Source organism: Sander lucioperca, chromosome 23 (genome assembly GCF_008315115.2).
Source record: "Sander lucioperca isolate FBNREF2018 chromosome 23, SLUC_FBN_1.2, whole genome shotgun sequence".
Lineage (NCBI taxonomy): Eukaryota > Metazoa > Chordata > Actinopteri > Perciformes > Percidae > Sander > Sander lucioperca.
In genome coordinates, this window is record NC_050195.1 from 10,685,762 (window position 1) to 10,698,440 (window position 12,679).

General features: G+C 42.4%; 1 protein-coding gene across 5 annotated transcripts in view; it reads right to left on the reverse strand.

Moving 5' to 3' along the window:
- Positions 1-12,679, reverse strand: part of rnf152 (ring finger protein 152) — a 72,102-nt gene that overhangs the window by 977 nt on the left and 58,446 nt on the right. For all 5 annotated transcript variants that reach the window (XM_031285215.2, XM_031285214.2, XM_035998226.1 and 2 more), the window contains one exon: positions 1-1,702. This exon is cut by the window's left edge and continues 977 nt beyond it. In XM_031285215.2, the coding sequence (XP_031141075.1) occupies positions 866-1,507 (642 nt within the window). In that variant the 5' untranslated portion in view covers positions 1,508-1,702 and the 3' untranslated portion in view covers positions 1-865. The remainder of the gene's footprint in view (positions 1,703-12,679) is intronic.

Genomic DNA, 12,679 nt, shown 5'->3' on the forward strand with positions numbered 1-12,679 from the left:
ATCAAACCTTTTGAGACCTAATAAAGCAACTCACTACTACCTGTGTTTTAAATTTAGGCCTGTAATATGCTGGCATGAATGAACAATGCAATCCGGGTTTTGTTTTTCTTTTACAACAATCCCTTTACTAACTACACAGAGCCATTATAGCAACAGTTCGTTCTGAACATGAACAGGTTACAACCTGTTCATGAAGTATGAAAGGAGAATAAAGCTGTGTTGATTTTGAGTTTCCCAGATGATTCAGATGGGGCCAGACGTTGATCCTGCAGTTAATTCCTGCAGCATCAGAGGACGGAGAGCAGCCAAGTCCGAACTCTTTGTACTGCAGCACCAGCTGGAGACACCGCACTTGGAACCTATACTCAGCTAAACAACACTATGATATCGGATGCACTTCTACAAACCACAGACTAAACAGCAATCCAACAGCCGCGAGTGTGAGTGAGTGTCAGATCGGCCCCTAGTCAAAAACATATCAGCTGGCCAAAAACATATCAGCTGGCCAAAAACATATTAGCTGGCCAAAAACATATCAGTTGGCCAAAAACTTTTCTGGAGTAATTCCCAAAATGGAAGGACAGAAAAAGGACGGGAGTTTCAGGGCCGGCAAAAAGAAAAATTAAGGTTTGTATCTGTATTTCCATTTTAATTTTAGTCTCCCAAATAAAGAAAATTGGACACAATTGCAGACTGTTCGTGGATCTTCTCCCTGCCCTCTTCTTCATCTGTTTCTCCCTACATTGCTCTGTAGTTTCCTTGGATGCCCATAATGTGAGTTTAGTCCCCTCTCCTCAGCAGAGTCCCGTCCTGAGGAGAGGCAGAGGGGGGGGTCCGCGGCAGTCCGAGGTGCCTCCCCCCGCCCTCAGCCGCAGGAGATGACAGTGAAACGTTTGGAGATGCAGGACATGTTGTGCAGCACGATGCCCAGGAGGAAAAGCAGCACGCACGCCACCAGGATCACTGTGCACACGCCGGACCACGTGGAGCCCTTCCCTCCTCCCACCGGGCCAGTAACTCTCCTCTCACCCTCGCCTCCCTCCAGCCCCACCCCCACACCCTCCAGACCCATAGCCAAGCCCAGAGGCTGCTGCTCGGGCACGGTCACCACCGTCACCCCCTTCTGCTGGCCGCCGGGCAGGAAACGGCATCCCAGCTCCCCCGGCAGGCCTAACGCCCGCTCCTTGGCGATGGGCAGTGGCAGCATGTAGCAGCCGTTGCTGGGGAGGCGGATGAAAACAGGCGTGTGCTCAGAGGCGTGAGGGATGGCGATGACAGTGATGATGTCCGGGTCATCCGGGAGCTGGGAGACGGATAGGCCCGGCGGGAGCTTGGTGACGCCACGGCACCAGGGGCAACGAATCTCCTTCTGGCTGCTGCGCATCTGGGTCAAACACACCGAGCAGCACGTGTGTCGGCAATCCAGGAGTTTGGGCCGCCGGCGAGGGCTGTAGTAGTTGAAGCAGATCTGGCACTCCAGAATGGAATCTTGGGAAAGAGTCTCCATTTTTTTAAAGATAGGTAGGTGGTGCCTAATTATATTTACTGGCAGACAACAGCAGTTATTTAAGACGAGGTGCGTCAAACGGGTCTCGTAGAAAGGCTGCACAACTCCAAGGGAAGTTAAGAAAGCACGCCGTCCACCAACATCCACGACTTCACAGTGATGTCACAGCTCTTTGGTGGCAACATGGTCATCCATCTGCAGCAACAGAACAGAAGAGAAATCATTGGTGAGACAATGATGGCAGCAACAGTGAAAGCTGTGGAGAGTACTTTGGTACTTATTAACAAAAATGTTCTCTGGACATTAATATTTTATACACTTTTTCTACATTATTACTCTCTAATCCTACAATCATAACCCTCAGCACTAACTGTACATGCATAACTTTGACCACTACCCCAAAGTTACATTTCCTATCCTTAAAATCCTTAAAATCAACCCACCAAAAACTGTCAAGTACAAAACAAGTACAAGAGTTACACAAAAGTGCATGTTTAAACTAAATCTGAAAGGACCGTGGAGAAAAATGTGATTCTACATTTGTCAGTGTTTTATTAATTCATTAAAAACGTATCAGTTCTACACATGTATAAATCAGGGCTTGGCAGCCTCCCCAGCATTTAAAAATATTCCGAAGAATGCATGATTTGTATTTAAAGATCTAAAACTTGCAAACATGTCGGCCCTTTATGACTTGTAACTGTTGCCAAACATCCCAGACATTTTTTACATATTACTGATCTCACAGCAGGGAGCTAAGATACAACCCTGATTGAGAGAGATGCTGCAGTCCAACAATACATCATAAAGGATAGACTGATGATGTACAGCGCACATCGTACGTATCAGCTGCCAGCTGACTGCAGTAGGGGCCAGTTCATTAGGCCCTTTGCCTCAGTATCTGTGTTAAGTATGGCTAATTCTTATAACGGTCTCCTTCAGGCCACAGACTCCATAAACAATTTCTTCCTCCTCTTACTCCTCTTGCATAAATCACATCTACCGTGTTAATCCATGCGGGAGCCGTGATAGTTTTCTCTTACAGATGATTAAACCCTGTCAAAATAGCACCAAGGAAACAATGAATACTAAACAGGGTCCTGCCGACTTTGCCTTTATTTTTTTGCCCAAATAGTCGTGTGAAAACTGCTGAGGACGGAAGATGACTAGATTTTTCTCTTTTTCCTTCCGCTGCCATCTTAACAGAGCCGGTGTCCCTCCGGGCACGACTGTGGGTAGACAGCTAGAGTGAACAGTGAGACAGATGGAGGGTGAGCGATGGAGAGAAAAGTGGTGATAGAAATGGAAAAAAAGGTGACCACTGATTGCCCTGCAAAACCGTACATCTCAGTCCTTTATCAAAAACAAGATCTCAGGCAATTAAACTTGTCATGGCGCCCTGTGGGGACACGGACGCGGCAACGACAGATAAAGAGTGTGCTCACACCAGACATGCTCGGAGCAGTTGATTCAGTCTGGAAGCCTTTAGTTTGGTTCATTTGGGCGAGAGAGGACGACCAAATTCAACCTTGGGCGGTGGTAAATGCCTGCAACAAGACAAGGATTTGATAGCATTTTATCGAACTGAAATCCCACATAGAATTTGCTTATCAAAACCCAAATCCTTTTGAAAGCGTTTAATCGATTGACGCATCAATATCTAGCTGCTGAATGTTAGTGCAGCAGACTAAACAAGGTAGACAAGATGCCCTTGGCCGTAGCAACGTCCTCCAGCTCTTCCTGGGGAAAAATAAGACATTCCTAGGCCACATGGAATATTTAATCCCTCCTGCATGTTTTAGGTCTACCCTGGGCTTCCTCCAGGTTGCCCTGATCAGAATATCTCCTTGGTAGGCATCCAAGAGGCATCCTGATGAGAAGGCTGAGTCAACTCTTTTAAAAGAAAGAAGCAGCAGTTTCACTCTAAAATCTTTCGAAACCATTACGGATTCTACTTAGGTTTAGTTTTTAGGGATGCACCTTTCCGCTCTTACAGATACTGACTGTATTTAGTGGTTTGAGTTTGGGCCAGGCGTGACCAATCCACATTGAATACAGGTTTGTCATCAAAATGCAGAGCTATCAGTTGATACATTCATTAAGTCAAGATGGTCCGCTGGCTCAGTTTTAGCACTTTGACTTGCATAAAAATGATCCCAATGAGTTCCAAGCAGTTTAGTACAGAGATTTTGAATTTAGGAAAAAAAGACAGCACTGGTATCAAATCACAAATTTGTATCCCTGAGTTGAGGTATAGTTGAGTGGCATGCATGGCTGTAGAGTCTTTGTTAGTACGATTTTCAATTATTTTTTCAAAGAACCACACTGAACATAAAGAGTGTTTTTCAATTGAGAATTGGATTAAATTGTTACTTATCTACATGTTCCGATCAATGCAACTTTTCACTTTACTAGCAGTCCATGAAAGCAGGACAGTGAGTGGCAAAACCTTAAAGAAGGAAGATTATATTTTATTTGCTGTTTAGCTCAGTGGCTACCTGAATGTTTTGTACATAGCGTAATGAATCCAGATCTTTCAATATATCCAGTTACAGTTCTCCAAAATTGAAACAAAATGTAACCCAATCTAATTGTAAACCAAGCCAAGATGGGTCAGTGTAACGCTTATCAGTTCAATTTTCTAAGCACAAACGGACATTTAGAAAAACAGAAAAATGGGTTCCAATATCCAATTTTTCATTTTTTTCCCCGCCTTGACAAATAAAAAATTGGATCTTTAACCTGTTTTTCCAATTTTCTGTTTTTATTCAGAGGGTCAGAAATTTAGAAAATTACAAAACTGCATCTGAGCTCCAATTATTCAATACTGCAATGGTATTCTCTCCCTCGTTCCGCCTAGCTACGTCCCGCCCCCCACTCGAAACCATCAGTTGCAAGCACCTCTGACCCCAAAGTCTATCAGTTTTTAGTTTTTTTTGGTCCAGATGCAGTTAATGACCTGCATATTCTGCAAAGTATAAAGAGAATACCATTGCAGTATTGAATAATTGGAGCCCAGACTCAATTTTGTAATTTTCTAAATTTCTGATCCTCTGAATAAAAACAGAAAATTGGAAAAACAGGTTAAAGATCCAATTTTTTAATTTGTCAAGGTGGAAAAAAATGAAAAATAGGATATTTGAACCCATTTTTCTGTTTTTCCAAATGTCTGTTTGTGCTTAGAAAATTGAACTGATGAGCGTTACACTTGATGCCTCATCAATGTGAAATGTTGTGTCCAGTTAGCAGTAAGACTACAGAAAGTGACCTAAGCAAAGACAAGTCAACCTATCTGTGGTCGTTAGCATCACCCGCTTCAGCCCTCACGTACGTCTCCTTCCTTTGCCCTCCCGCCAGCCTTCCCCCGGGTAAAACACTCCCTCTCCAGCCGGGTCCGGAGGCCAGAACCTTCGCCCCTCGGGCCCCCTCAATCTGCACTCCCCCTGCTGACCTAGTTTCTCCACACCGTTACTGAGTCAAAGTCGAGGAAAAAGTGCAGAAAAATCCTGACAGGTTTTATGGAGAAGTGAGGAGAGAGGAATACGAGCACACAGGAGAGGGAAGCCGAGAAAGAGAGCAGCCCTTGAGGGGGCGAGACAGCCCAGGGTATTACTGAATCATTTTCCCAAAGATAAGGATTAGCTTTGATCTGACATAAATGCTTTGTGGCTCAATATTCCCATACACCCAGTCGCTCTATCGCTTGCATTCCTTCTTCCCTTCTTAGTAAAAAAAAAAAAGCTTCTCCATTTCTGCTTTACATTCTTCATACTTTTGACCGGGTAAATAGCTTTCCCTTTTTCCCCCCTCAGTCTTTTCCTTTCCACATCTATCTTTCCACTCATTTTCTACATGGCAAGGACTAGAATCAAGCAGCACAATAAATACAACGAAATATCGAAACAGTGATATTAGCCGCAGCAATTCACCCAAGTTAATTTTGTGCTATTCAAAATCCAAAGCCCAGTAATTGAGTCAGTCGTCTGTCGAGACGATTATTGATTTCACTCAAAATGAGCAATATTTGAAGTGTTGCAGCTCTATTCAGCAGAAAAAACATCAGAATCATTAGGCTGTCACATCTGAGAACTCTATTTACAGTTTTCGTTTCATTGCTGCTCTCAACGTCAACTCTCCACAGCCATGATGACACAGTAGTCACTCAGGATGGACGAGATGTGTCTAAGGTAACGATGAAAACACGGCCATCCAGTGTCTCCGAACCTGAAGAAAATAACACGTCGGCTCTTGAGGAACTCCAGGAGCGACCACGGCTGTAACTTAACAACAATATGATTTATCGGTTCAACTGGGCTGTAACCAGGGCAAACTGGCTTTTCAGCGAATGCTCAGTTTGTGACCCATTTTATATCACACCTACATAGAAACACAAAAAATACCCCCCCCCCCCCAAAAAAAAAAGGCCCTGGTGCAGCTTTAAACAACAATGATTCTCAACTGGAAGACAAATCAGGACACAAATCACTGGAAAACACTTGAAGTAAAGTTTAGCATTTGACTGAGCCTCTCTATATGGCCTATTTCTGTAAAAGCGTGACTTCTCTTTAATAATTCGGAGTGTTTTTGTGGCGTCATCAGGGGAACAGGGAAGGACGTATGACTTAGTAATGATGCAGAGTGACCGAGCAGCGGCCACCACCCCGACATGCCTGTGGTCCGCTGGGAGTAACCAAACAACAAAACACACACACACACACACACACACACACACACACACACACACACACACACACACACACACACACACACACACACACACACATTCCCTCAGGGCCTCCACACACAATCAGCCGAGGAGAAAGGGCACTCGTCCTAGCAGACAGAAGTTAAAAATAACCGCCACAGCCAGACGTACACACATGCACACACATATATACACACTGTACTCACACACACAGCTCCACCCAGAGCTCGATATAATAAACTACCTGGACGCAGCAGGAGGGAGGTGAGCTGTGAGCAGCATGGATGAAAAACTCGGAAATCTGCAAACCCTGAGGTGGTTTGAACCAGTGTGATGTAACTGTTCATATAATGCATGTGCATGCCGGGTCATTTTAGGACTTATGTTCACATCGAGCAGGTGCAAAGCCATTACCTGAAAAGTGCAGGCTTTTTCGGATGTAGCAAACTACAAAGAGAATATTAAAAACATAAGATAACACCCCCTAACACAATATGTTGTTGTTCTTCTTTTACAGTTAAACAGATATTTTACATTTTAAACAGAATGTGGATGAAAGCTGCGGGGAAAAACCTAGCAAGTGGACCTTGAGTTAAGATTTTTTTCAAATTATCCATCTACTATAATCATAAATGACAGTAAGAGTAAATATAACAGTTTCACTGGAAATTCACTTTTTATGAAGAATAAAGTGCAAATCTATTATATTATTATACAGGTGTATTTGTGTACACTGTTCAAGTATCCAAATCAAAAGTTTGTTTTAAAAGAATTATCCATATATCACATCAATATGGATGACAATGTATCAGTAATGATAACAATTCAGAGCATGGTGAACCACCAATAATAAATGTGGACATATATTCTTTTTAGCATTTGTAATGTACATTATTGTGAGGCTTGATATTGCACACAAATTGCCAATGTGAATTCATTTGGATGCAGCCTCCTATCTGCTCATAATAATAAATCATCCCAAAAAATTGTTGGAGTGACACAAATTGGTCCTTGGCCCATTCAACTAAATTTCATTGAAATCTGTTGGCAAGCTTTTCAGATATCTATAACAACCAAACACACAAACAAATTAAAAATTTAAAAAAAAAAAAAAAAAAAGGACTGAAAGCTCTGTGGCAGCAGTAACAATCATGTCTGGACTGATGCCCATATTCACCCGTTTCTTCATTTTAACAGATAGAGTCCATCAAAATGTAAAGCCGCCGCTCAACTCTTCTCCAATACACCAAACAATTCCGAACGCTAGCTTTCCTTCATCAGATATTAAAACACCAGAGAGCCAGGAGCAGACACATTTCGTATCACTTTCAAATCAGCCGGAAACAATGAAACTGAACACGCTCCATTTGGAGTCTGTCCATGTGATTTGTGGCCCTTTCCATTACGCGCCAATGCACTTTCACTCATTTCAAAATGACAGATAAATGCATTGTGCTGGGATGCAGGTGTTCCATGTGTTGATTTTATGCTAATTGCTTGTCAGTTATGCATGCTTAAGTATGACATTAATTGCAATATCCTTGTTTTTTCCAGTGAATAAAAGCAGAGGTGGTAACAGAACTGGTAATTCATCTTGACATGTTTCAGCTATGAGATTTTAGCAGCAACATAAATAAACATGCCAAATCAAATGTGTTCTCGTCTGAGCCAGCATTTGCATACAGTCGGCGTGTTGATTTCCTCACCCACACATTTTGGATGGGAGTCAACATTTCTTCCAGAGTACATTTAACAGCTAAAGTAGTCATGCAGTAGTGGCTGAGGCTAAAGGGCAACAGCGGCTGCTTTTTATGCTCCACAGTCCGCCTGTGCCTGTTAATCCAGAACTCATCAATTAACTTAACACTGCAGCCCATTTTTCATATACGTTTCATATAACTGCACAGGCGAGAAGGACGGAGAACACTCAGTCCTTGACTAAGGTTACAGCATATAGGCTAGTATGGATATGTGTTAGAAAAATAAGCTAGTGTGCTGATCCTTACTTCTTCAAAAGGGCTGTGTAAGGATAATGTCTTGGCTTTTAACGTTAAGACTGAGTTAAATTTGGGTAAATATAGGAATTTGGCATATAGTTGTGGTTAGGGCATAAGGAAAGCAAGAGAAATATTAATTTGAATGGAGTCGTGACAAAAAGCGATATCGCCAATGTAAATCCACATGAATCCTTCGCTTTGTGTTCAACTTTGGTAGATTTTTTGACATGCAAATACATGTCTAGAAACTAACAGAGTCCAAAATGGAGGTAGCTAGCTATCTTAGCTGTGTTGCACCATCCACTTTTATTTAACCTCCTTTGTTGGAGTATAAACTTCTGCACACAAAGAGGCCTGGTTTACAAATATGTCTTCATGCATAGCCTAAAAAACTAGCTTGAAATTATTTTCCAGTTACTGAGAGTTAGCAAGCTAGCATGACTATGCTTGCATATTTTCTGCTGGTTAGTGTGTTAGCCGTTAGCTTATCAATTATCCCCACGAGTGGTCATTACAGGTAGCCTGACAACCCAGACCCACATCAAGATGTTGGCCAAAGCCGATTCGAAAGACCGCCAGCAGCCATCTTCTTTGTTTTCAAGTAGCAGGGAATTCACACGGAACCGTCGCAACTCTGCTGTCATTATGTTAAGCCCGCCCACCGACTCTATACACGATGTGATTATGTGATTGGCCTGACTAGAGTTTGGTTTTTCCAGCTCGCAAGCCAACGGAGAGTTGCTACACGACCCTGGCTACATTACAGGACCAAACTACTAGAACCACATATTTCAAAGACACACGGAGACATTTGTTTTTAGTTGTTGCGGTAGCGAGCTGCACAGAGCCCTGACCTCAACTCCATCCAACACCTTAGGGATGAACAGGAATGCCGACTGTGAGTCAGACCTGATCACCCAACATCAGCGTTGAACCTCAGTAATGCTCTTGTTGCCGAATGGGAGTAAACCCCTGCAGTCTGGGAATCCAACATCTGGAGTGGAGGCTGTTATTGAAGCAGATTAATGCTCATGGTTTATCACTATCACTGTGTTCATAAAATTGAGTGATCATTGTATATTGTTGTGTTGAAATGTTCTTGTCTATGTACCACCACCACTAAGTATGACATGTGATGGATTGTCTCTGTGTGTGTGTGTGTGTGTGTGTGTGTGTGTGTGTGTGTGTGTGTGTGTGTGTGTGTGTGTGTGTCAGCACAGATGGAGCCCCTGATAAGCGGCCTGTGCAGCCAACCACTGCAGGACACATTATGGCAATTTCCAGCTTGAGGAGCCAGTGAGCGTCAGAGCCCGCAGAGGGCTGCTGAATGAGCTCGGCCCACACAGATCTGCCCAAGCGTGGCACCACTCCCTGCACCGCTGGGACGCCGGCCAACCGGAGGAGGTGGAGGACAGTGGTGTTCGTCCAGTACATCTCCCCAGGTATTTGGTTTCATTCTCTAAAGCCAATATTTGACTACAGAAGACCTTTTCCACAGTTAACCAACAAATTCACCCGGGAAAATAGAAAGGAGAGGCAGTGCTGATAGAAATACCTCTCTGGTCAAAGTGTCCTCAAACACAGACAACATACAGACTTTTACCAAAACGTATCACAACCGAAAAGTTGACATTGAATGCAGAGTGAGATTTACTTATTTACAAAATTCTTTTGTAAGATTTTACCTTATTGAACTGACCCTTTGACAAATGTAGACTGTGTAAGTTGTGTTAAGGCAACATTAAACACCAATGCAAGTGATAAGTTGTGCTTATTTTGTTAAGAGCCAGGTAAAATTAAGCAACCTCTGTCCCCCCAGCCTGATCAAGATGCTTGGGAACAAAATGCAGCAAGCTCTAATTGATTTGTGCCGGGTCCAGGCTACACGCCCAGTGGCACTCATGACTCTTTCCAGGACAAGTCGGGGCCCCGTGCACCAAAAGCTTCCTTAATTTCTGTTGGTGAATCCACTAATAAACAAGAAGCACTCACTAGGACTGCAGCGAACGGATAATTTCCATTATCGATAAATCTGTTGATTATTTTCTCAGTTAATTGATTAGTTGTTTGGTCTATAAAATTTCAGAAAACTGTGAAAAATGTGGATCAGAGTTTCCCAAAGCCCATGACATCCTCTGTTTTGTCCACAACTCAAAGATGTTCAGTTTACTGTCACAGAGGAGTGAAGAAACTAGAAAATGTTCACATTTAAAAAGGTACAATATGTAACATTTCTGCATTAAAATGTCTAAAAACGACCATACCAATGTTATATTTTTGTTGTGTTCTTACACTATCCCAAATGTTTCCACCAAATGGCAAACCCAGAGAAATCTGTTATTTTATTTTCAGACACGGCACGTTTCATTTATGTTTCATTATGTTTCTGAAAGTCATGAAATGCAAAATCCATGTTCAAATGCAGCATTATAGCTAAATTATTCATTTATTTTAAGGTGTGGACAAAATATAACAATAGTCCTATGAATATACTGCAATGTTTTGCTTACAAATGGGTCTATATATGCAGTAACTATATTTTTTGCCTATTTTACCTCTTTAAAAGTTGCACTATTTATATATATTTTTTGGAGATTTAAATGTAAGAGTGTAGTATGTGTGTGTATTAGGGCTGCACGATATGAGGAAAAGCTGCGATGTGCGATAACATTGTTTAATATTGCGATGACGATATGACTTGCGATAAATATTCAAATGTGAATGTTAGCTATACTGTTCCCATGTCTTAGTGCTTTAATAGGTTTTTTGCGAACCTAAACATTGAATAGCCTATTCCCACTGAATAAAGAAATCAAATAGATAATTTTTGACATGCTTTTATTGAACAAATTACACAAATGAGGCATTATAACTATAAGAAATTAACGTTCGACGAAAATCTTTTAAACTGACCTTTGTTGATCTGAAATGAAGACAGATTCAGCAACTGCACGGCCTATTTCTCGCTTAAAATGTTTTCAGAAACACGTTTCGGTGAACTATTTTAGTACAATATGAGATCGTATTCTGAACGAGACGCCATGACAGTCTGGCTGTGAATTTCCGGAGAAAAAAGAACCACGTGACGCGTTCGTCCAATCAGCTGCCGGTTTTCATTTTCTGGGAAATAATCAGACTGTTAATGGAAACAATACAGAGCAGCGCCGCCTGCTGCTATGGAGACGTATTACGCTTCGCGTTGTCTCAGTGTGTAAACTGTTTTCCCTTATTCATCGTGTCAGGCCGTCTGTTGCGATGTGTTCATCGCGCTAGTTCATATCGCGATGACGATGAAAATTCGATGTATCGTTCAGCCCTAGTGTGTATATACCTCACATACATGTATGCATGTGATTGACGGGGTGCCAATGCTCCTACACTATCTCATTAATTCTCAGCGAGGTCACGCAGAGTCCAAAACCTCTCATCAGCCAAACAAATCACTGGCTTCTCTGCTCTTTGATGAAAGGCATCTCCCACACGGAGAAATTGTGCAATTTTCAAAGCTGATGAAAGAGGTGAATGCTGTGATTTCTGCAGCCGGAGGCCTGATCTCCATCTACAGATTCAAATAAAGATCCTGGAGACCTGAGATAAAGGCGAGCACGGCAGCTCTGCCCAAACTTCAAACAGCACTGACACTTTTAATTAAGCTACGAGGCTGCTTACGGAAACTATGTAAACAAGGATTATTTAAAAACTATTAATAACTGCGGGACAATGGTGCTGTCAACGTCTTAAATCCATTTTGACAAAAAAAAATCCTGAAAGTTCCACAAATTTCAGAAACGACGACGACTCTCTTGAAAACATTTCATAAGTGAAAGTGCCCTTTAGAGGACTCATAACTTTAACCCGTGAGCCGTAATGTGCTTTTTCCTCTCATGCCAGAAATCATTTTGTAAGAGCAGGTCTCATTTCTTCAAATGGAGTATATCTCGCTGTGGTAGGAAATCATTTGATTCACTTATTAAATAAAAGACTTCACCACAGAGAGGGTTATAAAATGTACTGCTAAGGACAGGCCTCGGGGCTTTGTTTCTGAAGTGGCTCTAAAAAAAAAAAAAAAAAAGACATTCGAAAACCACAGACTTTTATGGAAAAGAGCGTGTGCAGTGAAATGTGTTTTTTCTCTGTTTGTCTGTACCTGGGCGTCTGGGTTTGTGCTTTTTAAGTCTGATAGGAGGCGGTAAATAAGAATCATTACCTGAGAAGACAGGTTTTAACATTGTGCATCTTTTTGCAGCTGTTTGAGTCTATCCGGCACCACGCGTCGCAGCAGGCAGCGAACGCACCCCGACCCCTGCTCCTCCGAGTATGCTCCTCCGAGTATGAGATCATTCGCACATCAGTAAACACAGCAGGTGTGTGTGTGTGTGTGTGTGTATGGATGTTCTGTGTGCAAGCCCATGGGCTTGAATGTGTGTTTAGGTGTCCTGCTACGAACAGACAAAGACCTACTAGAGTTTT